The following is a 27311-nucleotide window of genomic DNA, read 5'->3' as shown; positions in this document are numbered from 1 at the left end:
GTATCATGGGAACCCAGCCGCTCCAATCACAAGCACACCGATAGCAAGCTTCATCGAGGTGACCTCGAACCATCCCCGTAGTTCACTCTTACACAGAGCACGTAGACAGCTCGATATGACTGAAGTTGATCAGACAGATACTTCATTGCAGCAATTTACAGATTTCAGCAAGGGTCTAGTACCCTTTTGGGGGCCCATTTTCAATAGTAGGGAAATTCGGAGACTGTCTAGAATAGTGGAGAATGTCATTAATATCACTACTGATATTTTAACTAACCTAACGGTGGAAATTCAGGCTACTCGCCTTGTAGCGCTTCAAAATCGAATGGTTCTAGACGTTATCTTAGCTGATCGGGGTGGGGCATGCCGCGTCATCGGCAGTTCTTGTTGTGTATATATTCCTGACTCCGCCCCCTCCGTCCATCTAGCCATCCAGAAACTGCATCGCATTGCTTCCGAAATGCATGTTGACAATGGGTCTTGGTCATTGTCAGGTTGGTTTTGGGGACTTCTGGCCACATGGGGATGGAAGGTAATGTTAATTTTAGGAGGAGCTGCTGCCATCATTTTCACATGCTGTGTCTTGATGCACTGTGGTCCAGCCTGCTGTTCTTACTGTGCTTCCCGTATCACCACTCTGTGTGTTCCATCCCCTATCGCTGTTAAAGCCCAAATGCTGCAGAAAGAGGTACATGGTATGATGATCATCGATGAAGAAATATTTGAGGAGTAGATGTCTGTTATCATTTAGCGCCACCACGCTAAAAGGAGGGTTTGAGGTACCAGAATCGATTCCTGATCACGTAGTATTGATAATCGATATGTTAGGATTAGCATGGTGTCACTAAACTCACACTGTAGACATGCATAATTAGTATTTACGGTATTTTCTTTCCACTTAGCTTCATGCCACGTTACGCTATATGGATACCATATTATGGCCCTCTTTAATATCGTACATGCACAGGCCTTATTCTCCCTTAGCTCTAAAGGCCCTGCTCCTGGGAAAGAAACCAACTGTTGCAGAAACTGCTGTTTCAGCTCGGTAGGCTCGGCAAGGTCGTAGTTAGCCGAGGAAGGGCCGATAAGCACATTCCGGGAGGGGTGCAGGGTGGTTTGTCTCTGAGAAGACAGAAGGGAGTCACCCGTCTGACCTTGCTGCCTGAGCGAAATCAGGAGCTCTTTGTGTGCCTTATATGGGCTTTCCTATTACTGTACTAGCTTGTACCAATTTGTATTTTTCCATGTTAGGCCATGCCGGTGCCAACGCAATTGTATATATGTGATGTGCTGACAATGTGCCAGCAGTCTTCTTGGCGGACCTTTCGGGTCAGGTCGCAAGGAGCTCCTCTGGCAGAGTTTGTGTTTGTCTAATAAACGCTTGAACCTTCTACACTGCCGACCGACTGCTTATTTGTAATGATAAGGGATTTGGTAATGTAATGATTATTGTTGGGAAGGGATCATATATTTTTCGGTACTTCAGCAATAATCAGTTCGTGAAAATACCAGGGAGGTAATAAGAGTTTTTCCGCCGAAGTGGGTATGTAAGGTAGGATTTTTTAAATTTTCCTTAAGGTGAAAAAGGATGAGGAGACAACATTATTTACATGGTGATTGAAGAGAAGCCGATCATCAAAGATGACTCCAAGGTTTCTTACCTTTTTGACCGGTATGGGCAGGGGGCCTAGTTCACTTGGCCACCACTGAGGGGACCAGCAGGGTTCTAACTTGCCAAACAACATAATCTTGGTCTTGTTGGAATTAAGTTTGAGACAGTTGGCCGCCATCCAGGAGCTGATGGACAACATTGCTTCCCGGAAATTGGCAGCCACCCTGTCTCCATCCCGGTGTATTGAAAGGACTAACTGAGTATCATCAGCATAGGTGGTAAGGCTGATATCATGTTCCTTTATCACCCTCGCCAAGTCCGACACATAGATGTTGAAAAGAGTCGGACTTAGTGAGGAGCCCTGTGGAACACCGCAGGGAAGAGAAAGAGGAGATGAATAAAAAGAACCCAATTTAACAGTTTGAGACCGGTTATGTAGAAATGATGCAATCAAGGCCTTGGCTTTGTGTTTCACCCCCATGGCTGCGACACGGTCGATCAAGATGTTATGATCGACCGTGTCGAACGCCGCTGACAAGTCCAGCAATATCAGGACTGCCGCTCCTCCCTTGTCTAATATGTATCTAATTTCATCTGCTGCTTTGATAAGCGCTGTTTCAGTTCCATGTGCACTCCTGAAGCCAAATTGGGTGTCATCTAATAGGTTGTGAGTATCAATAAATTCTGATAATTGTTGATTCATAAGGCTTTCAAAAATATTAGATGGAAAGGGTAGACATGCAATAGGTCTGAAACTAGTAGGATCTGTGTGGTCAAGGGAGTTTTTTTTTAAAAGGGGTCTGATGATCGCTTTTTTCCATACCGACGGGTAGGTACCTGCCTGAAACATATTATTGCAAATGGTAGCTATTGCAGGTGAGATAGCCTCCGGAATGAGGTTGAGAACAAAAGGAGGACAAGGGTCTAATGGTGAACCTGATTTGATGGTGGTGACAAGATGTGAAATTTGTTCCAGTGTGACTGAGTGAAAAAGAGAAAAAGACGGAGAAATGGGGAAATGATTAGGGTCTGGGGATTTGGCTGTAGGCATAGCTTGGGGAGAAAAAGCAGAAAATATGGAGGTTACTTTGTCGGTAAAGTAATCCGCCAGCGAATCGCACAGTTGTTGGGAAGTTTTCTCTGGTGGAATGGGAGGCTTAGTCAGATGGTTAACTACATGAAAAAGCTTTTTGATGGAGTTTTCTGCTGATTCAATCTGGGTGACATAATAGCTGCTTTTTTCTATGACAAGCTGCTGCTTGTATTTATTGAGGGCACTTTTGTAAATGAGTTTATCTGTGAGGTTATAATGTTTCCGCCAATGTCGCTCTAAATTCCTGCAGAATTGTCTCTGTAAACGCAGGTTTTTAGAAAACCAGGGGGCTGAGGGCAAAGTGCGATTTCGAAACATGACTTTTGGTGGTGCGAAAACGTCTAGAGCGTTGTTAAGTTGTGAGAGATAATTATTAGATGCTATATCTGGATCCGTCTCGATTGTATCTAATGATGAGGCCAAAGTAGCCGATAAGTGTGGGATATTAATGTTTTTCCAGTTCCTAGACGTAACTGGAGACGCAGATTTTATCGGAGGAACTGTGGGATAATTAAGCCTAATAACAAAAAATACAGCTGAATGATCTGTCCAGGTAAGAGGCAATTGTGAGGAATAGGAAATATCTAGATTGTTTGTGAAAATCCAAAGTGTGGCCTGCGATATGAGTAGGTGCCGAGACGAGTTGGTTAAGTCCTGCAGCTTTCATATCTTCAAGGAGTGATACAGTATCGTTATCAGTATCAGCCTCTAAATGAAAATTAAAATCCCCAAGAATAGTGAAATGAGGAGTTCCTACTACACTTTCCAGAAGATTATTAATGTTTGCAAGGAATCTAGTGTGTGGGCCTGGAGGACGATATACCAGATTCCCTGAAAATGATTGATTGGCAGTGAAAGTAATCGTAAAAGAGAGTGCCTCACAACTCATGTTAAGAAGAGGGGTCGTAATAATGCTAAAATGATCTCTATAAATAATAGCCAGACCACCTCCTTTTTTTATCGGTCTGTCTAATCGATTTACACAAAAACCAGGTGGCAGGGCCGCTGTGAAATCCGGGTCTGCTGCCGCGTCTCCCCATGTTTCTGTGATAAAAAGTAAATCAATAGAGTGTGCAGTAGTAAGTTCGAGGATATCTAATTTATGTTTTGAAAGAGAGCGAGCATTTATAAGTGCCGCCTGCAGTGAGCTATGCCGATCTTTATTAAGGGGGGGGCATGTACAAGATTTACAAAAAAAGGTCCACAAAACGACTCTGAGAAAATGAAGTGGGGTGGGGTGTGCAAACAGTGGATGGAAGGTCTGAGGGCCAGTAGTTGAATAGCGCTGTATGTCAGGAGTTGGGCGGGTTGCTCGAGAGAACTGGCCAGCGGCCCGGTCTCGGCGCAGACGGGCATGACTCTGGCGCGACTCCGGCGCGCCCGCTGCGCACGTCCGCTGCGCTTGACTGAGTGCATCGTCTTATATACCGGTGGGGAAGGCGGAAGGCTAGAGAGCTGACCTTGCTTGGTGGTGGCCGAGCGGAAGTGGAGGGGGGAACCTTCCGGTTGTGGCGCTCGTTCCCTCCACACAACCAAACTTTTGGTGGTGGAGTAGTAGAACTCGCCTGGACACAAAGGTAAGTGGTGGTACAGCGATCAATCCAACAACATGATGACGCTTTTACATAGTGCAATAATTAAAACAATAAAACAAAAATAAACAGTTCAGTGTCATTAAAATTACAGTGCGCTACGCTGCTGTCGCTGGCAGCAGGCTAAGAGCAGACCAAAAGATCTGCTACCATCGGCAAACAGGCGAACAGGAGCGGGACTGCTGATTTAAAAGCCACGTAGCCTGAATTAATCTCAGGGTCGTGGGCGAACAGGAGCAGGACTGCTAATTTAAAAGCCACGTAGCCTGAATTAATCTCAGGGTCGTGGATAGAAGCACGTTGCTGCGCTCGTTTGTGCAAATTCAATCTACCTGTTATCGGCGTCGTCCAGCTCTTATGTACCGGTGGGGAAGGCGGAAGGCTAGAGAGCTGACCTTGCTTGGTGGTGGCCGAGCGGAAGTGGAGGGGGGAACCTTCCGGTTGTGGCGCTCGTTCCCTCCACACAACCAAACTTTTGGTGGTGGAGTAGTAGAACTCGCCTGGACACAAAGGTAAGTGGTGGTACAGCGATCAATCCAACAACATGATGACGCTTTTACATAGTGCAATAATTAAAACAATAAAACAAAAATAAACAGTTCAGTGTCATTAAAATTACAGTGCGCTACGCTGCTGTCGCTGGCAGCAGGCTAAGAGCAGACCAAAAGATCTGCTACCATCGGCAAACAGGCGAACAGGAGCGGGACTGCTGATTTAAAAGCCACGTAGCCTGAATTAATCTCAGGGTCGTGGGCGAACAGGAGCGGGACTGCTAATTTAAAAGCCACGTAGCCTGAATTAATCTCAGGGTCGTGGATAGAAGCACGTTGCTGCGCTCGTTTGTGCAAATTCAATCTACCTGTTATTGGCGTCGTCCAGCTCTAATGTACCGGTGGGGAAGGCGGAAGGCTAGAGAGCTGACCTTGCTTGGTGGTGGCCGAGCAGAAGTGGAGGGGGGAACCTTCCGGTTGTGGCGCTCGTTCCCTCCACACAACCAAACTTTTGGTGGTGGAGTAGTAGAACTCGCCTGGACACAAAGGTAAGTGGTGGTACAGCGATCAATCCAACAACATGATGACGCTTTTAGATAGTGCAATAATTAAAACAATAAAACAAAAATAAACAGTTCAGTGTCATTAAAATTACAGTGCGCTACGCTGCTGTCGCTGGCAGCAGGCTAAGAGCAGACCAAAGATCTGCTACCATCGGCAAACAGGCGAACAGGAGCGGGACTGCTGATTTAAAAGCCACGTAGCCTGAATTAATCTCAGGGTCGTGGGCGAAGAGGAGCGGGACTGCTAATTTAAAAGCCACGTAGCCTGAATTAATCTCAGGGTCGTGGATAGAAGCACGTTGCTGCGCTCGTTTGTGCAAATTCAATCTTATAAAATTATAATTTTATATTTCAACACCAGCCCACGTAACAGTAGGGAGGGTGTTGGAATATAAAATTACAATATTCCTTATCCAACAGCGCCATCCAGCGCAAGTCGTAGTAACGACTTGCGTTGTAATGGACATTGTTGCAAAGGTAGTGCGGTGTAAACACCGCATTGTAAACGATGTTTCCCACCTCAGATCCTTCCACCGGCACACTAGACCTCCAACCAACTAAAACACCGCTTACCTTGGTGGGAAAGTAATGACTCGTCTTGAACGTCTTCAGTGTGCTGGACATGGCGAATGTGGTGAAGAAAAGGATGCACGACCAGAAGAGAACGTCCGGGGTATAGGGCCCGTCGTGCCCACAGGCTGTGCCAATAAAGTGTCCATGCATATCCCGGCATTGCTGAGAAGAAAAGAAGTCAGCATCAAAATTCCACATTATTACCAATGAAATTTGACTTGATTTTTTAAAAACAGAATTAATAAAATATCAGTAATGCAAAATGCGGCTGGTGCTCGGATTTGTGCACGTATACTCAACCCACTGAGCCAGTTTGCCAATACAGTCCGGGACCACCCCAATGCTTGCATGGGGACCCGTCAGCCGCTCCGCTTCAAATAAACTCTGAACATGTGCTTTAATTGGACAAACCTTACTCTGGGAATCCATAAATTGAGGGTCAAGGTGGACAACAAAAAGGAGGTGGAGTCTCAATGGGCAGGGCCATGAAAAAGAAGTCCTTCAGTCAATCTATACATTCTCAAAGATGTTGGCACCAAAGAGAAACATGACAGAAAATCTGTTCGGACTTAATTAGTTGCAAAATCTTCATATACAAATATCTAATGGGGTTAACACTAGGTGCTCCTCTTGATTCTGTTGGTCCACCCGTACATCACCCGTATACGTTTTCCCAATTGCTAAGATTCAAGGTTGAAAAAGAATCTTTTAGGTTATTTTTATGAATATCTACTTGTATTATTCCTACGTTTTCTGGATGCCCATCTCGGTGTAAACCTTGGCACCCGCTGCTCATATTACTAGTGTTAAACTGCTCGTGAAATGTTTTGTTTACCATGCGTTGATTTACAACGGGGCTTCTGTAGATTGTAGCATCCTTTGATTGCGAGGTTAAGTAATCTGTTATTTTGTTCTCCTTTTTCCCTGTGCATATAGCAAATTTTCTTTTTTTTTATGGAATAGTTGTAGTAGCTGTAGATGTATCCAGCTCTATTACGTCGTCCAGACATAAAACTGAGTCTTGCTCTATAGTTGTTTGTCTGGTTCTCTTTGCTGGCTTATTCCTTTGCTGCATTGTACCAGTTCTCACTTTACCAGAAAGCATGGCTAAGCGCTTAGGTTTGATAGTATGTGTCACCTTATGTAAGTAATAATAATAATACAAATTCACTATATTGGGAATAACTAACACGCACCTTTTTCCTTTATCCTTTGACCTTGGCGCTCCTTGGCACTCCAGTACATCCAGAAACAGGGCTGCCGCAAGTATTGTATTTTGTATTGTATTTTGGTATTTGTTAAGCGCAAATATCACCCATAGGGCTCATAGCGCTAGCTGATATTCAGAGAACCAGAAGAGGTGGGGCAAAGAGCTAAAATAGCCAGGTTTTGAGGGCCTCGCGTCCTGGCCCTTGCGTCGAGTCCCAGCTTCCGCTTCCCGTGCCATGAGTTTAACAAAATTGCTGCAGAGAGCGTTGTGTGCTCAGTCAATCTCAGTGACTAATAACAATGGTAAGATAACTGTGGAGGCTATATAACTTACTGAGGAGATCTGTGCGTTGTTTAGTCAAAGGTTTGACTCAAAGTAGTGTGGAGGTTTTTGTTGAAGTCTTTATAATTCCAAAATACACAAGCAGCATAGAGGGTTAATGCATATCCCTCAAAGCACATCGGGTAACACGCAGATTACAGATTGTTATGTTAGATAGGTAATTGGGCCACTGTATTTGACACATGGATCCATTTATTACTTGAAGAGCGACCTTTGACCCTGCTCTCAGGCAGGTCGCTCCCCAGGCTGCTGTACTGCTTTGGCTGCACTTGTCTTGTTGCATTGTTGCTTTTTTTACTTTTGGTTGTACTCTCGTGTCTCTCATTGCCTAATTTACTTTCTGTCTCCCTCCTGCTTTGCTTAATTTCCTTGTTTTCCCCCTGCCATTTTGTCTATGCCCTATTTTGCCCTATGTTCCCCCTAGTACTCCACCCGTTTTTCCCGCTGCTGCGTCCCTGCGTCCCTGCGGCCCACCCCCCCTGCTCGCCCATTCGCCACCCCGCTCCCGTCTCCCAGCTGCTCCTCCATCCCACCTCCACTTTTATGGAGGGCGCTGGCGGGCCAAAGGCACGCCTAAGGCAAGCCCGTCTGCGCCTTGACCATGCCTAGCCCCCTGGCTCCCACGAATGCCATGACGCCCACCTCCGCTCCGTTGCCAGCACCCTTCATGCACTCAACGCCGGACGATCACACACCGGCTTCCTGGAAGCCCCGAAAAGCACCCAAGGACCCTTCTCCTGCCGGAACTGCAATTTCACCAGCACTCGTCCCGCCAATCCACCCGCCAGGAAAGAACGAAACCACCTCAGATGCATCCTTCTCAACACCCGCTCCGCCTGCAAACACGCTGTTGAACTCTGGGACCTGCTCGACTCAGCCTCTCTAGACGTCGCCTTCCTGACGGAGACCTGGCTGAACCCCTCCACGGCGCCCGACATCACCATAGCCATCCCGGAAGGCTACAAGATCACCTGCAGGGACCGCACCACCGGAGTAGGAGGAGGAATCGCCATCGTCCACAAGAAGACTCTCAGAGTCTCGACCAACACCGATGACACCCTCAGCAGCCCCGAACACCTGCACTTCCAGATCCACACCAACCCCAACACCGCCCTCAGAGGAACCCTCGTCTACAGACCCCAACCACAGTTCAGCGACTGAATCACCAATTTCAGCAGCACACGCGCCTTCACCTCCACGGACTACATCCTCCTCAGGGACCTGAACTTCCACCTCGAGAACAACAACGACACCAACTCCACCACCCTGATCGACAACCTCGTCAAACTCGGACTCAGACAACTCGTCACAACGGCAACCCACTCCACCGGCAACACGCTTTACTCCATCTTCTCCGCAAGCCCCCACGTCGCCTTCAACCACACCACTGAACTCGACTAGACCGACCATCGCTGCATCCACTTCACCTTTCTGCAACCCACCATGCACCACTGCACCCAACAGATGCCCCGCCGCCGCTGGAGCAAAGTCACCGCAGACAAGCTTAACACCACCCTCGCCCAGAGCCCACCCGCTGACCAGCTTCCATTGGCCTAATGTTTTGTTGAAGATTTTCCTAAGGGCTGTATATAGTTCTTATATATGAAAAAATAATTATATGGGACCACTAACAATAAGGACTATGAACTAGCCTCAGCAAATTTGAATTATTGAATAAGGTTTGTGGGTCCTTTTTGCTTGCCAGCAAAAAAATAAAAAAGTAGAAAGTCAGACATTTTCTCTACAACAGCACTTAATGTATGAGAAGAATAAGGAGATGGAGGGAAAACATCCAAAAGGGAAAAGGACACTGGAATAGGCTCACAAGACCCAGATGCCAAAAGCGGCCTCTGGTGTAAGGGTACCATTTTGATTAATATTTTCATCCATGCAGCATCTCCAGAGGAGAAAGACCTGGAATCCATTTAAAATACAAATGTCTTAGGAATAGATTGGGAGTTAAACAGTTGTGAGTCAAGAAGTCCTTTTTTCTGAAGATAAGTACTCCACAACTGAGATCTACAGAGGATAAAGCTTCTCAGAGAGCCAGAGAAAATAAGAGACTTTGCTGAGTTTTTAAATGTACCCCCTACCATTCGAGCTGGTTCATCTCCCACTCACAAACTACTGACAAGAATATTCTTAAGTGCCTTTTGGAAAACGGGCAACCATTCACTTGTTGCGAAAAGCAACCAGTGGCTAGAGGCTTGAAAATAGACACTTTGTAAAAAATGGAACACAGTTAGCAGCAATTAATTGTTTAAAGCGGGAGAACTGAAAAAAGAAGTATCAAATGACATAAGGCGTTCAATAGGGGGCATGAAAGACTCAATCAAAAAAGGTATGGTACTCAGCAACTGAGCCAACTGGCAAGGAGCATTTGTCAGCACTGCTTCAACAAGGCATGGTACAGGCCTAAGCATAGAGAGCCAAATACGAAGCCAGGATGCATGTTCATAGACTAAACGGCAGACAGATCCATGCACTGAAATGTCCTATTACGTATGGTAATCTTCATTACTCCGGGTCCCGTAGTCCTCGACACCTTCGTCTAAAAGTGAGATAATTCTATTTCCGACAGAAAAAAAGAAAGAAGGAATGCTGGACTTACCCCCACGCCCCCTCCCGCCGGGAGTACAAAAGGATACATGTCCCAGCATTCCCTCTGAAATACCAAACCCAAGATGAAGGCCGGCACACAAAGGGAGGGAGGGAGGGAAGTCACAAAGGTGTCGAGGACTACGGGACCCGGAGTAATGAAGATTACCATACGTAAGAGGACATTACCCCCAGGTCCCTCCGTCCTCGACACCTTCGTCTACAAGTGAGACATACCAAGCAGCAACCCGGCATTCAACCACAAGAAAAAACACAACAAACCACCAGGACAGCACAGAAACCCAGAGATTTATTGGAAATACAGAAATCAAGGGCGAGCACAACCCAACACCCCTAAAGCAAAACCGCCCTCCACACCCAGCAAATTGGGAAGGTGATAATGCTGGATGAAAGTATTGGGAGAAGCCCAAGTGGCCGCCCTACAAATCTCAGAGAGAGGAACACCCCGGAACTCAGCCCAAGACGCCGCCACCCCGCTAGTAGAACGACCCTGGACACCCACTGGAGGAGGGGAACCAGAAAGAGAGTAGGCCAAAGAAATGACCTGCTTCAGCCATCTACCAATCGAGACAGAGGAAGCCCTGCGGCCACGGGAAGCAGCCCCAAAGGAGACAAAAAGGGAATCCGAAACACGAAAGGCAGAAGTGCGCTCCAGATACACACGCAGAGCCCTGCACACATCCAGCAAGGACAAACAAGGACACCCCCCCCCACGGGGAATCAAAATCAGGGCCCAAAGCAGGCAAGACCAACTCCTGGGCCCGGTGAAACTGAGAAGCGACCTTAGGCACGAAAGCAGAATCAAGGCGAAGAACCACCCCATCCTCCGAAAAGGACAAGAAAGGTTCACGCGCCATCACGGCCCCCAACTCACCAAGGCGTCGAGCAGAGGTGATGGCCACCAGAAACACCACCTTCAAGGTAACAAACTTCAAGTCCATGTCCGACAAGGGCTCAAAAGGAGGATCCAGCAAAGCCCGAAGCACCAAAGGCAAATCCCACAAGGGAAAGGAAGGCCTGGACACAGGACGAGAAAGGGAAAACCCACGGAGAAGACGAGAAACCAAGTCCTCATCATCCGACAGGGACCCCCACGGGGAACGAAATGCCCTCACAGCCGCCCACTGAGCCCGCAAAGTGGACACAGCCCAACCCCTCTCGAAACCTTCCCACAAAAATTGAAGCACAGTCTGCAAGGAACACAGCAAAGGGGAAAGGCCCAACCCCGCACACCAACGACTGAAATTACTCCAATGACGATCATAAGATCGGAGGGTAGAAGGTCTACGGGAACCCTGAAGAGCCACAGCTAAATGCTCAGGGAAGCCACGTCGCCGCCACCCCTGCCTCTCAACCTCCACACCGACAGCCGCAACCGGAGAAGAGACAGGGACGGGGACGAACGCAGGGGAGACGGGGACAGGGGGAGAAACCAAGGGCCCTGGATCGCCAACAGACGAACCGTCGGAAACCAAGACCTCCGGGGCCAAAAGGGCAGGACCCCAACCACATCCCGAGACTCCAGACACAAGCGCGCCAGAAACCGAGGAATCAGCACCAGGGGAGGAAAGGCATAAAGCAGGCGCGGAGGCCAAGTAACCGACAGGGCATCCACCCCCCAACAACCTTCCTGCAGGAATCGGGAGCAGAAGCGAGACAGCTGCGCATTCTGCCGGGAGGCAAAGAGGTCCAGAAAGGGACGCCCAAACCTCACGCACACAAGCCGAAACGCAACCTGGGTGAGAGACAACTCCAACGACCCCGGAAAGCAACGACTCAGGGCATCCGCCACAAGTTGTCCACTCCCCGAATGTGAATCGCCGTCAGAGACAGAAGGCGACCCTCCGCCCAACAGAACAGGGGAACAACCACAGCGTTCAGAGAGGCCGAACGGACACCCCCTTGATGGTTCAGATACGCCACAGTCACCACATTGTCGGAACGCACCAGAACGTTCCGACCCAGGAGCATGGCACGAAACCCCATCACAGCCCGACAAACCGCCGTCAGTTCCCTCCAGTTGGAGGAGCGGCGATACTCCAGGATGGACCAACGACCCTGAAGGGACTGAGACCCTAAGGTCGCCCCCCATCCCAGGGAGCTTGCATCTGTAGTCAAAACCAGAGAAGGGGAAGGCTGCAGAGGGAGACCCCTAGACAGATGCAACCTGGTCGACCACCAAACAAGAGTCGGGAGGACCACGGGAGACACAGGCAGAAGGAACCCCAAATTCCCAGACACAGGATCCCAATGGGACAGAAGATAACTCTACAGGCGGCGCAGGCGGAACCAAGCCCAAGCCACCGTAAAGACCGTCGCTGCCATCAGACCCATAAGCCGCAACCAGAGGCGGACCGGAAAACAACCCCCAGCCCGAAACAGCCGAGCCAGGGAAACCAGGGTCAGGACACGAGGGACAGGCAGGAACACACGGTTGAGGTCCGTACGAAACCGGGCCCCAATGAACACCAAGTCCTGAGACGGGGACAACTGACACTTCGGGATGTTGATCAGGAACCCGTGCTGACACAACATCCTGCCACCGCAGACTCATCACCAGAGGAGTCCGAAGAAACAGGAGCAGAAGCCGCCCCCCTGCTGCGAGCTCTGCCAGCACCCATCTCAGCAATGGTCTCCTTAATTAAGCGCTTCAAACGTGCATCATCACCCCCATCAGGGTGTCTGGACTTGGCCCTAGGAGAAGGAGAACGAGATGAACTCGAGGAAGAGGAAGACGATCTCTCCCTATGGCGTCGCTTCTTAGAACACTTGCCCATCTCCAGAAAATGGCCAAAGAAGCACAGCACAGCAAACAGAAAGTAGCAAGAAGCAGGAATCGCCAAAAAACGCTATGTGGTACTCACCACTGCCCCGCCATTTAAGCACCAAACAATTAGCCCGGGACAGGAGCGCCTGACCTCCATGAGGGCGGAAGTCAGGCCGAGGAAACCGGAAGCCGTCATCACACCACAGCCAATCCGGCATCGAGCAGGAGGCCACGCCCCCCAGAAAGCCAGGCAGACCAGGAGGGGCGACCATCGGGCAAGCGCTGGACCACGCGGAACATCATCCACGCGTGGCCATACCAGCGCGAAACAGCCCCCACGCCACTCCCCCCAAGCCCGGCAGGGGGGAGAGGCAGAAAGATACAGATGACAACGTCCAAGCAAGTCCAGCGCGGGAGCTCCGAGCTCCGAGCTCCTCACGCTTCAATCACCTCTGTCAGAATGACAGAAAAAAAGAACAGAGGGAATGCTGCGACATGTACCCTTTTGTACTCCCGGCGGGAGGGGGGGTGGGGGTAAGTCCAGCATTCCTTCTTTCTTTTTTTCTGTCGGAAATAGAATTATCTCACTTGTAGACGAAGGTGTCGAGGACGGAGGGACCTGGGGGTTATGGGAGGCTGACTGGTTTCAAGGAAAGCAATGTATTATGGACCAGCTGGTTTGGATGGAAGTACAGCCACCCAGGAAACTCTGAGTCCGCTGTTGTTTGTGACATTCTACCTAGATAGGATCCGTGTTCCTTGCAGCATTTAAGGCACTAAACCCATGAAAGTCACTGAGGGGTAGCAGCTATTAGCTTGCTCTCTGCTACCCTGGATATCAGGGATCATGAATGAGGCGCTTACTTTCTGTCATTCATACTCTTCGCCCTAACCCCTTGCCCTCAACAATATGTACAGCTGTCGCGGGATGGAGGGCATAACAAAAGGTAAACCCTGCAATGTCAGTGGTCTTCAAAGGATGTGTGATGTCACCTCTATTCCCCTAGACATCTTGGTGAATCAATGTCCATACCCAAGGATGCCAAGAGTTTAGGACGAACCCTGGAGTTCAAAATCTATATTGTTCTTTCTATCTCTTTTTCTCCAATCTACATTGGTGTATCTTTCTGACATTTACATTTCTAAATTGGCTGCTTCTTTGTGGTTTTTATTAAACCTTCCTAAATTCTCATTAAGAATGAACCGAAGAGTATTTAACTGAAAAATGCAGACTTCATCGCTGCTCAGATTTCAAAAAGGGCTAGGGTACACACATCCAAGTGATGGTTCAGCGCTGTGTGATGGAAAGAGTGAAACAGAAATAGATTTTTTTTCAAACAATCAGCCCATGCAAAAGAAAGTTCTTTCCATACGAGGCTACTTAGGGATGTGTGCCCCTAATAGCATTTATTTTCAAGGCTGACCCGAATTACCCTATATGTTACCCCCACGTGAACTTGTTTTTCATTCTTCTGTACATCTTTACTGTATCTGTACTTTACTCATGTAAAACCCCAATTCGATCTATTTTTAAATTAAAAAGAACACTGGCGTACTCCCCTGTTTGGAAGACACCACCATCTACTTGAACGCATTAATTGGGAGACATATTTTTCCCCTCCAGTACAGTAACTCCCATGATGACTTGGGCCTCGAAACGTTTCACAACACAGGAATTCTAAGCAATGAAGACAAATGCTGCATTGCTTGCAGAACCACAAAATGACTTTTCAGAGAAAGAAAGTCACATTTAGATCTTTTTTTCTGCACGTCTATTTCATAACATCAAAAGATTTGAAAAAACAAAGGCAACTTCCGGTTACCACCCCCTGCCTGCTAGGGTCGACCACAAGTGATTTGGTGTGAGGGGACACTCAGCCAGGTGAAATGGTGCACAGTTGACCTAAAATATCAATATTAGATGTTGCCAAAGTTTTAAAATGAAATGGTACCTACAAACAAAGGTCAGTCTTGCTGACCCTGCACCCCTTGCCAAAGGGACAAGTTTTTATACTACAGTTGGTAACCTTCCAGAGAATTTTAAAAAAAAACTCAGCCAACCCACTAATAAAAAACTCCATCTGGTCAGTGCCAGAAATAGGCCACAGTGCTGTGATGACGGCAGGCGCCCTTCCCATCATGATAATGCTTTCCTGGGATGAGCTAGTAACATGTATAGTAGGGTTAGCAAGCCGTGAATCACACGCGTTGCCCTTTGCGGTACATAAAGGTCACAATGAGAGATGTCCTGAAAGCATCATAAATTCATAATAAAGCAATTTCTTTGATTACGTAACTATGTCACTGTGGATAACCCAAGTCAACAATTCTGAAATGTAGCACGAGAGGCTCTGGAATGTATTGGAAATGCAGTATCCATGCTTCAACTATTACCCTTCAGGAATAGGTGGCTCTCCAGAATAAGGAGTTACACGAAACAATGGATAACTACATTGAACAAGCAATGGCAAAGTCAATAGGTCTTGCACTTGAAACTTTGCCATTGCTTTTTCCCCTCAAACCTAGATGTTAGCCAAATGTGCTACCTCTGTGATGGCCATGTCTGAATGTATTTTCTGAAGATTTAGGAAAATAAAATTCAAAAAAGGTCAATTGCGGTTACTCTCACATCCACATTAGCTGTATCTTTTCTTACACGTAAAGAAAAAAACTTGCAAATATTTCTTGTGGGCAGGCACACATTCATGGTGTTCATGACTAAATCAATCTTAGCATATTGAAAGAAACTCTATTCAAAGATGGCCAATGTGATTTGCGCCTATCCACAGTGATCATATTTGAATGGCTTTTTTATGCTTAACGAAAATAGATTGAATGGTGGCTGTTGTGGTTGCATGACTATCTGCAGTGGACATCTTATTTTGCAATATATTTTCTTATATTTAAAGGATTCATATTCAGAGATAGCAGCTAGCTACTGATAAGTGAGCATTCTTGATGGCCATCTTTGAATGGGATTTCTTTAAATATACCAAAACTTTCATGATGCCCATTGCACATGCATATGCATTCGCAGTCGGACAATTTGGAACGGTTCAATAAATTGAAGGTGGCTACCCCTCACCAGCATCGCAAATGGTACTGAAAGCTGAATGGCCGGGGGCAAAATATGGCTGGGAGGGGGGCTTTAATTACAATGAGCTTGATATAATGATGGGATGAGATAATGAAGCAGGGAGAGGGGTAGTTAAAAGGATCTCTCAAAAATAACTGCAAAATTATGTCTGACATCTGTAGTGGAAGTATGCATGCCAGCCAATCAAAACACAGTAAAGCAAAATGGTCCTTTATAGGACATAGACAAGAATACAGTGGAAAGTCATTAGTTCAGAAGCAGGGAAGGGAGTTAAACAAGTGAGCCATACAATCATTGGTAATGAGATGATCCAAAACTCACTCTATGTATTGTATTATTCACAATAGGTCTTCAACAATAGACATCTAAATCTCTATGTAAGCGAGACCAAAAAAAGGACAGGCAAAAGAATGCAATGACTGTGTGGCACCAAAGTTGTGATTACACAATGATGGACCAGAGGTCCCTCAGAAGACAGGCGCTTGTGTTGTATCAACACACATTTAGAATGAGCATTTACTAAAACCACAGAATACCAAAAAACGGGGAACAGCGTTTACAACGCAACTTTAACAACGCAGTACCTTTACGACACAACCATTACAACGCAAGTCATTACAACGACTTGCGCTGGGGGGGCGCTCTAAGATAGGGAATAGTTTTAATTTACTATCCAACATCTTCCCTACTATCCACGGGGACTGGAGTTGGAATAGTAAATTAAACTATTCACTATCCAGCGCCCCCCAACGCAAGTCGTTGTAACGATTTGTGTTGTAAAAGTTGCGTCGTAAAGGCATGCGTTGTTAAAGCATGCGTTGTAACGACGTACATCCGCAAAAAACGGTGGGTGTTTAAATCATAAGATTAGAAAGAGATGTAATCCTTACCAAATAGGAACATACATTGATGTGTCTTATGCTATATGGTGCAGTGGGAATTTCAAGAGATGGTTAATCATTGGAGATGTTGGTTGGTGGAAGACTGTCTTTCCACTGCTTAACATTCATTGGTTAACACTAAATCATATCTCATTAGATAAACCTGTAAATGCTTGGAATTATATCATGGAACATAAAGGTCCTCATGTCAACTGTGAGTACACTGACAAGAATGCATGCTACAGGGGTCCACATTAACAGTACCACAGAGAGTGAAATAATCTACAGAAGGAGAACTAAATGCACAGCATCACAGGGGTTATCAGAGTTGTGGTGGATGTCCACACTAGTGTCATTTTCAAGTCATCCATCTTCGCATGCCTTGACAGGCCACAGACTTACGCTAACAGTAAAGTTGGACCAGTTCATTTCAGACGCAGAGATGTTGTGGTCGCTCCAGTACTTCAGTGTGTGATTGTTTGGATTTTCGGGCTCGGCGCATTTACAACTATGAAAGATAAAAAAACAGTTTAAATTGTTGGATCTCGTTTTTACACTTCTGTCAAAAAACGAGGGCGCTCAGTAGAGGAACATTTAGTGAAAAGTAATAATCATTTACTTAGGACTCTGAATTTCTTGTAGTGATGGCAAGCACACCACCTACACCCACCATTAGTTCAGTCTCTACTACACAGCTTGGTGCTGCACAGAGCTCCCATCTTGGGATTTACTATATATATGAAATGGCAAAACCCTCTCTTATGGACTCATTAAGATTGGTGGACCTAGTATAATATTGACACACAGTAATTGTGTTGCCACACAATATCACCACAGGCTCTAGGACTACAATGCAAAACCAAGCTGAAATAACAAACAAGTTACTTGCCTTTGATAACACTTTATCTGGTAGCGAGATAGTCTAGCCGCAGATTCCTCAAATTTTGAATTCTCCACATGTGTCAGACTGGATCCAGATACTTTTTAGCTGAACCTCTGGGCACCGGGGCATGGCGTCGTATCACTCTGTGATGATGTTGACTCCGATTGTGACGTCAGTGGAGTCACATAAGTCCGCTCCGGTGCGTGGACGCCAGTTTCTTCTGTGAAACCTTACGGGCCATAACGCGGAGCCACAATAGAAACTGGTTATGGAAACTGTGTGCCAAAAAATATGAATGTATCTTTGAAACAAAAACTAGGAAACAGTAATGAGTTGAATGGCAACACCAAGACAAGATCTACAAGGTAAGACCAAAAGGTTAGTTGAATCACACAACTACATTATATAGCGATCACTGGTGCATAAAACCAGTACTGAAAAAAAGGGTGAAATCCTTACACCCAGACAAGGTCCATAAGGACATATCAAATGGTTTGATGAAGTACATAGCTACTTGAAACACTGACCACCAGTGTATAAACCAGGCTTGTAAAAGGAAATACCTCTTCTACTACTAATCGTTTTTTAGAGTGGTGAAGATGGGTAGGGTAAGGAATCTGCGGCTAGACTATGTTTTTACCAGATAGTGTGTTACCGAAGTTTAGTAACTTGCTCATTTGATAGACACATCCAGCCACAGATTCCTTGAGTTTTGATTTAACTACCATTGCTATACCCACCTAGAGGAGGGTCTGCAAACGAATCCTACAAAAGTTCACAGAGAGAGAACCAGCTGGTCGAAGTTAACAATAGACCACACATACATAGGAATTACATTAAAAAGAGCATGAGCTCTTTATAAAAACTCTGGCAAGGACCACAGGCAATCTATTTAAAATATAACTTTACAGGCATGGAAAAAATGAACCCCCAAGGGTAGCGGAATAACACTGTGTCAGAGAACAACAGTCAACAGTAGGACTGTAGTACATGACCGCTAAAGGGTGAAATGAACCTATGGCCTAGAAAGGCCAAAGGCAATAACGAATGGCATGTAAACTTACATTCCCTACACCAGTAAGTAAGTATTTGAAGGAAATCTATAAAAAAGAGGTTCCAGAACACATCCACACTAGAGCCCATATGAATAAACGCAATCACAGTAAGGTCAGAAAGACCAAACCAAGTACAAGAACTAATGCAAATCCAACTCGTATTCTTTGAAAAGTCATTGGATAAAATGAACACTACATGGGTCCCACAGCACATAGAACCCTTAGAGACGGATAGATGGCAATTATCTAGATATAAATCTGTCATAAATAATGAACAAACAGTGTTCAAATCTATATAGCTCATACTCTATGTACATACATAGATCCATATTCATTATATATATATGTATATAGGATATAACATACAGTCACAGATAAAGCTACAGTGAAGAGAGAAGCAAACTGCAACTCATAATAAAATGTGCAAAAACTATAATATATATATCCTGTCTTATTGTATATAGCAAAGCTATATCTAAATATGCACAACACAGATACATTACACCTGTGTGTATGCTATTTACCCATATAGACAAAATGGAACTGAAAAAACAACCCATGATCCCTAAACATCAGAAAATCGAAATAGACAAAAGAAAGGAAGATCACCCCTTCAATAACACACCGTGGGTGACTTAGCATTAAGACAATAACAACTGACCAAAAGAATCCTGAGAGGCTGTTACTATAATCAGCCTACAAGAAAACACAGGAAAATAAAACCTGGCCAACAGCAAACACTGAGGGCCACACTCGTCCCAATAGGTTATAATGAAGCACACCACAACGCATGGAAATCTCAAAACGAGATATGGAAGGTGAACATTCTCTTTCAGGAAAGAAGAAATCATCCCAGAAAATGCCGGACATGGCTGTAAAAGCTAACCTAGTAGGGTCAAAATATTTTGACACTGCATTCCAGATAACCTAAGCAGTGATCGCGGAACAACGATGTTCTGAGAATGAAATAAACCATAGGATCTACATAAATGGAGGTAAGCATTAGGAATATAACCATTCAGAAGTATACAAAATAGAACCCTTGAACCTGCCACATGTAGCGTCTCCAAGAAAGAGAAATGAATATCAAAGGACAAACCCACCTGCAGACAAAGAGTGCACAACGTGATAAATTGGCATAATTCACTCATAGGGTAGTCTAACATTTGCAGAAATCACCTAACGCAAAAGCAATTCGTGCAACCCCTAAATTCAAAGCAAAGTGCACTGAAATGAAGGACCTATCAAACAATAAAGTCCTTGTGGAAATCTTGGCGAAACAGTCCCAAAATTGCACTGAAGTGGAAATTCGGAGTAGGTGTAAAGAATAAACATACTCTCCATATAAAAGGTCTCCCTTAGGGCATAAGCAAGAAGTCCCTATAAGAGATACCGAAAATCAACAGTAATGCATACCAGCATATCAAACTGCTTCCAAAGAAATATGAGGTATAGGTAAACTTCATAACCGGAAGAAACATCACAAGTAATTAACTCTGGAGCATGAAGCCCAACATCAGAGGAAAAAAGAGGAAGGGAAAAACCTATGCAATAGGTATCCTTGTACCACATAACCTGTAAAAGAAAATGTTGAAACAATAATGTAGGAACACCACATCAGGTGTCATCAACAGGCGGAACTTATACCACCATGGTAGTGCCATAACATGGCCGGCCATGTAAGAACCAAAATATGAATATTCCCCCATACAACTCTAGTATAGGGAAAAATCAAATAGGTATATAATTAGAAAAAGAGAAGTTAGGACTCTGCCTCACTTCTTCTATCATGGAATCACTGTAAAGTCGAGTCGGCCTGGCACCAAAAAGATGGGTACCATCAAAGGGCATATCAACCAAAGAAACCTGGACAGCTTTTTAAAAATCCTGAGGTTTGCAACCAGGCCCAACCAGACCCAACGTCGTTGTGCCACAGAGTATCTCATGGCCTGTTCTACTGAATCAGTAGTATACATGCCTCATCTAATAATCAGCTTAACTGCCTGCTGTCCATCCTGAATCAGCTGTTCAAGGTTAGATTGGAGGTCATCCAGAAGAATTGGCAACATAGCCTGCAAGGAATCCCACAAAGCATGAGAAACACATACAAGAACACAAGACAGGTTAGGGGACTTTAAAGCAGAATTAGACAAGGAAATAATATGTTTACCACACAAATCTTGTCTCTTAGAATCTCTATCAAATGGGGAACATCCATTACGACGCAGTTGTTACACCGCGCTATCATTACAACGCGGGCAATACAATGCAAGTCGTTACCACGACTTGCGCTGGAGGGCGCTCTAGGCTAAGGAATAGTAGATTTACTAATTCAACACCTTCCCTATTGTACGTAGGCTGGTGTTGGAATAGTACATTTTACTATTCCTAAGTCCAGCACCCTCCAGCGCAAGTCGTGGTAACGACTTGGGTTGTAAAGCACGCATTGTAATGGTAGTACGGTGTAACAACCGCGTTGTATTGACATACAACCCTATCGAATGGAACCTTAGGTAGAGAATCCAAATTTTGTGAGGCTGTAGCAGCCTGAACTATCAAACTACGAGGGGTATGATGTTTTAGGAGACAAGCTGGATCTCCTGGAGCAGGCAAGTGCCTGTGAGATATAGCCTAGAGAGACCACTGTATCAGGATTGACCCATGTGCCCAATAGTGTGTCATACAGGGGCTCACTATATGGGAGTACAGGCGGACCTTGATAAAGGACATCAATCAGGGGATCAGTGGACTTCTCCACCATAGGCAAAGATAATTCCTATACTCCAGCCACTCTCCTCAACATATCTGCAAAAGAGGAAGTCGCCTCAGTAGCACGACTAGGAGGGGAAAGTAACCCTGAGCAGATAGCCAATTCTCCTCTTCAAGAGTTGGACAAGTCTCCAAAATAGGCTGTAACAGCTCAGACTCTTCCGTTTCACCCACTAAAAGGCGACTTCCAGAAGCTCCACCATTAGAGGAAAGTGGAACAACATTCTCTTTATTTGGATCTACCGATTCCACACCCAATGCCCCGTTGATGCCGAGAATGAGACGCCTCGACATAGAGCGAAAGAGGAGAAATGACTTCGATCCTCACCGCCAACGTCAATGCCAGAGTCCGCTGATAAAGGATGGACGCCAAATGTGGAGACTGAGAAGTGCTGTGCATTGGGGCCATGTCGGCCGACGCCAGCCTGCATCAACCCAAAAACCCTGATAGCCCAACTTGCACCAAGGCCGTATCCAGCAGTGTTGCTCTTCTCACCTCCTTGGCGCCCTACACTGCACCAGAGAAAGGCGCGTGCCCAAAGATAAGATGCAGAGAATTGTAGCTCTCTCTCATTTGGACAAATGACGCCCCGGCTCCTGGAAAGAAGGGGAGGAGTGGATGATGTTGTGTATGGGGCTTTATATGACTCCACTGACGTCGCAATCGAAGTTGACATCATCACAGAGTTGTACAACACCGTCCCCCAGCGTGCAGAGGTACTGCTGAAAAGTTTCCATATCCAGTCTGACGCCTGGGGAGAATTTAAAAGTTAAGGAATCTGCGGCTAGATGTCTCTATCAGATATAAGGTACATGGTATACTACATATTCAATTACATTATTCCCACATTACCAGCCCAAATTATACTGATCTGGTATCCAGTGTTGTAGGTCACTAAGGTCTCATTAAAAATGGCCCAAAGAAAGTTTCTATATTTATTTCACCTGTTCATCGCTAACAGCAGAGGTCAGAATTTATAAGGTGCGATAAATAGCAACTATTACAAGTTTTTGGACCAGCATGCAAATTTTGGTGTTTACTGCACCAAAACTCACTTGATCTGGCAATTACTGGGCATTTTTCCCTTATTAAATTGAGGCAGGTTTGATCTACCGAAATTTACCAGAGTATGTAAACTTAATTGCATCCAGCTGCTAATGGGTGTGATAATATTTACATAACTTGTAATGTTATGTTATGTTATACAAGGGATTTATATAGCGTGCGGCTACTCGAAGGAGTGTCCCGACGCTTTGAATTGCACACTAATCTCATAACACAACAGGGAAAGTAAATAAAAGAAAAACCAGAGAAAGAAAAAAACCTAATAGGGGCCAGAACTAAGAAGTAAAAAGCCAGGTTTTGAGCCCTTTCCTAAAGGCCAACAAATTAGGAATGCTGCGCAGGGACACAGGCAGTTTATTCCACAACTGTGGCGCTAGTAGTTAAAAAGAGCGGCCACCGATGCAAGCTCTCTTCACACGAGGAACCGCCGCAAGAGACAGGGTTTCAGACCTGAGCGACCTGGCAGGAAGGTAAAAAGTCAACCTTTTCTGAAGGTATTTTGCTCCGGCGGCGTGCAAGGCTTTGTGTGCCAGGGTGAGAGTCTTAAAAATTATCCGCTTCCGGACAGGGAGCCAGTGCAGAGCCTCCAGGAGGCCCGAGGCTCTAGCACGGCGAGAAAGTCCAAAGATGGCACGTGCTGCCGAATTCTGGACAACCTGCAGCCGTTGGAGCAGGTATTCTGGCAGGCCGAGATAGAGGACGTTGGAATAGTCAATTCTCGAGCCTATAATCGCCTGCACCGTGATCTTCCTATGTTCCTCCGATAGCAGGGGAAGGAACTTGCGTAGCATCCGGAGTAGGCCAAAGCAGGTGCCAGTGAGACCGATTACCTGTGAGCGTAGTGTGAGGCCATTGTCGATCTTAATCCCAAGGTTTTTAGCTACCTGGGACGAACTTGCTGGTGGAAACATGTTCTCAGGCCACCACACTTTCCAGTCCGGATCCGAACTGCACCCAAAAAAGAGGACCTCGGATTTATCCGAGTTGCACTTGAGGCTGTTATGATGGAACCATTGAAACACAGCCTCAAGGCAACCCTGGATCCTACCTCCATCGAAGTCCGCACCCCTCTCACAGGTGAAGAGGAGCTGGGTGTCATCGGCGTAAGAAACGATCTGGGCCCCGAAAGACTCCGCCAGTGCCGCCAGAGGGGTCATGAAGATGTTAAATAAAGTTGGGCTCAGGACAGAGCCCTGAGGAACTCCGACCCCCAATGGCGACATCTCGGCGGAGCAAGCAGAAGCCCAGACCGTTTGTCGACGGCCTGCCAGGAATGATCGAAACCACTGGAGCACCGTCCCTCGGAGACCAATCTCTGAGAGTCTTGCAAGAAGACCCTCATGAGGGACGGTGTCAAAGGCCGCCGACAGATCTAACATCACCAGCATCGCTCTCCCGCCCGAATCCAGCACCTCCTTTACCGCCTCCGAGACTTCCAGGAGAGCTGTTTCGGTGCTAAGATTGGCGCGAAAACCCGACTGGATGGGGTGCAGTAGGTCATAGGACTCCAGGTAATTGGCAAGCACCTTATGGACATGCTTTTCAATGACCTTCGCAAAAGCCGGCAGAAGCGAGATAGGTCTATAATTCGCCAACACCTCCACATCCAGGCCAGGCTTTTTTAGCAGGGGAATAATCATTGGCTGCTTCCAGGACTGGGGAACCACACCCTGTGCAAGAGAACAGTTCAACAGGGGGTTCACAAGTGGATTAATGACAGCTGCCATTTTAGCCAGAAATTTTGCGGGGCAGGCGTCCCGGGGGGAACCTGATTTAAGCCCAGCCATCAGGTCAAGTGAAGCGGTCAGCGAGAGAGGAGGGAAAGCTGCCAGGGCCACACCCGCGTTAGGTCGGGTAACAGCGGCATCCTCCGCCCAACCTGGCATCACAGGCTCCAGCACATGGAAGGAGTCCTGGATCCGCTGGATCTTAGAGGTAAAAAAGTCCGCAATCGCCCTGACCCAAGGCGCAGGAGGGGAGGTCTGGGTTGGTGCTGCGCGAGACGTTGTAAACTCCCGCACAATGGCGAACAGCTCCTTACAGGAATTGGAGGCAGCTTCAATTTTTCTCGCGAAATAAGCCTTCTTCTCCGCGAGGATGTTCCGATGATAAGCTTTCGCCACAGACCTGTAGGCGAGTTTCGCCGTCGCGTCGTATTTCACGCGCCATGCTCTTTCCGCTACCTTGCATTGCCGCCGTGAGGCCGCCAATGCTTCCGTAAACCAAGGGGCAGATGCACCTTTTCCAGGTTTGCGGAGGGGTCTCAGAGGAGCAAGATCATTAAGTCTCTCTGAGAGCCAGACCTGCAATCGCTCCACATCCTCCTCTAAGTTCCCCGTTAACACACAGGGGTGGTCCACACAAGCCTGTGCCAACAGTTCCGGAGTAATCCGGTGAAGTGCCCTGAATCCCACGGAAGTCTGCCGGGGGGCACCGGAAGGCTTCCTAACTTCCGAGAAATAAAATTTCACCAGCCTATGGTCAGACCAAAGCACCTGGATAGGAGCCAGCATCTCTATAGGGGTCGTAGAGAAGGTCAGATCTAGGGTATGTCCCTTCTCATGGGTCGGTCCAACATGATAAGGAACCAGGCCCAGAGGGGCTGTGACCTCCAGCATTTTGATTGCATCGGCATCCGTTGCCACGTCCATATGGACGTTAAAGTCCCCGGCAACAATACAATGCTCTGACGTGAGTAACAAAGAAGAAGTCACCGACTGGAACTCTTCGAAAAAAGAGCCCAAGGGCCCTGGCGGCCGATAGACTAGGAGACCCTTCATCGATTGGTGTGGTGAAAGGACAATGGCGAAGGCAAGGGATTCACAATCCTTGATCGCGTCCGAGGGGATGATGGTACAGGTGGCTGATTTATTTACTATTAGTGCAACCCCCCCTCCACGCCCCTTCAGCCTGTCCTGCCTGAAGATGTTATACTCAGGCGGGAGAGCAGTAGCGATATCTGGGTTGGACGCCTCGCCGAGCCACGTCTCGGTGAGCATCAGAAACAGGGGTTTTTCTGACTCCAGCAGATCGAGTATGTCCAAAGCATGCCGGCCCAGGGATCTAGTATTGAGCAGCAGGCCCAGATGTTTAGCGCTACTCGCCGCCTTCTGTGGTGCCCCGCCAAGATGTTTGTGCGGGCACCAGCCACACTCAGGGCAACGATGCTTGCCCTTGTGGCGAGCAGGAAACACCATACGGCAGGAGCCATTAATGTGTTGCCAAGAACGAAGTTCCGAACCCGAGTAGTGAAGCATAATGCTCACATACACAAGCTACATATGAGATAAAATCGCCCAGTCCCGCCCGTCGCCTCGTACGCCTCCGGGACGCTGACGGGCGCAGACGGGCAGGACTCTGGCACGACTCCGGCTAAGCGGAGGCGTCCCGCTGCGCGATCCCGCTGCGCGGGAGAGGACGACTTTAAATAGGCGTCTCCCACATCCACTCGAGCGTCGGGACGCTCCAAGATGGCGCCCGCGCACACACACACTCAGCCCAACCAAAGATGGCGCCCACAAAAGAAATCAACCCCGGAACCCGGACCCGCCAAATGGCGGTGTGTTTTCCAAAATTAAATGCGGGTAAGGGGACAGAAGCCCAGTGGAGCGGCGATAAAATCAGGGGTTTAAGGAACCTAAATAAACAGAGATAGGCAAAGGGAGTTTAAAATCACCAGTTGTCCGAGCTAGGTGTCAGCGCGACCTGCGCTCGTGTAGCAATCAACAGAATGCCTGAAAAATCGAGTCCGCCTTAAATAGGCGTCTCCCACATCCACTCGAGCGTCGGGACGCTCCAAGATGGCGCCCGCGCACACACACACTCAGCCCAACCAAAGATGGCGCCCACAAAAGAAATCAACCCCGGAACCCGGACCCGCCAAATGGCGGTGTGTTTTCCAAAATTAAATGCGGGTAAGGGGACAGAAGCCCAGTGGAGCGGCGATAAAATCAGGGGTTTAAGGAACCTAAATAAACAGAGATAGGCAAAGGGAGTTTAAAATCACCAGTTGTCCGAGCTAGGTGTCAGCGCGACCTGCGCTCGTGTAGCAATCAACAGAATGCCTGAAAAATCGAGTCCGCCTTAAATAGGCGTCTCCCACATCCACTCGAGCGTCGGGACGCTCCAAGATGGCGCCCGCGCACACACACACTCAGCCCAACCAAAGATGGCGCCCACAAAAGAAATCAACCCCGGAACCCGGACCCGCCAAATGGCGGTGTGTTTTCCAAAATTAAATGCGGGTAAGGGGACAGAAGCCCAGTGGAGCAGCGATAAAATCAGGGGTTTAAGGAACCTAAATAAACAGAGATAGGCAAAGGGAGTTTAAAATCACAAGTTGTCCGAGCTAGGTGTCAGCGCGACCTGCGCTCGTGTAGCAATCAACAGAATGCCTGAAAAATCGAGTCCGCCTTAAATAGGCGTCTCCCACATCCACTCGAGCGTCGGGACGCTCCAAGATGGCGCCCGCGCACACACACACTCAGCCCAACCAAAGATGGCGCCCACAAAAGAAATCAACCCCGGAACCCGGACCCGCCAAATGGCGGTGTGTTTTCCAAAATTAAATGCGGGTAAGGGGACAGAAGCCCAGTGGAGCGGCGATAAAATCAGGGGTTTAAGGAACCTAAATAAACAGAGATAGGCAAAGGGAGTTTAAAATCACCAGTTGTCCGAGCTAGGTGTCAGCGCGACCTG

General features: G+C 47.1%; 1 protein-coding gene across 1 annotated transcript in view; it reads right to left on the bottom strand.

The window, feature by feature from the left end:
- SLC4A8 (solute carrier family 4 member 8) overlaps positions 1–27311 on the bottom strand; it is a 755839-nt gene that overhangs the window by 174949 nt on the left and 553579 nt on the right. Inside the window, exons 15-16 of the mRNA XM_078688864.1 lie at positions 17243–17348; positions 5925–6086 (exon numbers count right to left, since the gene is read on the bottom strand). Of these exons, the coding sequence (XP_078544990.1) occupies positions 5925–6086; positions 17243–17348 (268 nt within the window). The remainder of the gene's footprint in view (positions 1–5924; positions 6087–17242; positions 17349–27311) is intronic.

The sequence above is a fragment of the Lissotriton helveticus genome, chromosome 1_1 (assembly GCF_964261635.1).
Source record: "Lissotriton helveticus chromosome 1_1, aLisHel1.1, whole genome shotgun sequence".
In the NCBI taxonomy this organism is placed as follows: Eukaryota; Metazoa; Chordata; class Amphibia; order Caudata; family Salamandridae; genus Lissotriton; species Lissotriton helveticus.
This window is presented reverse-complemented; position numbering and strand designations above follow the sequence as displayed.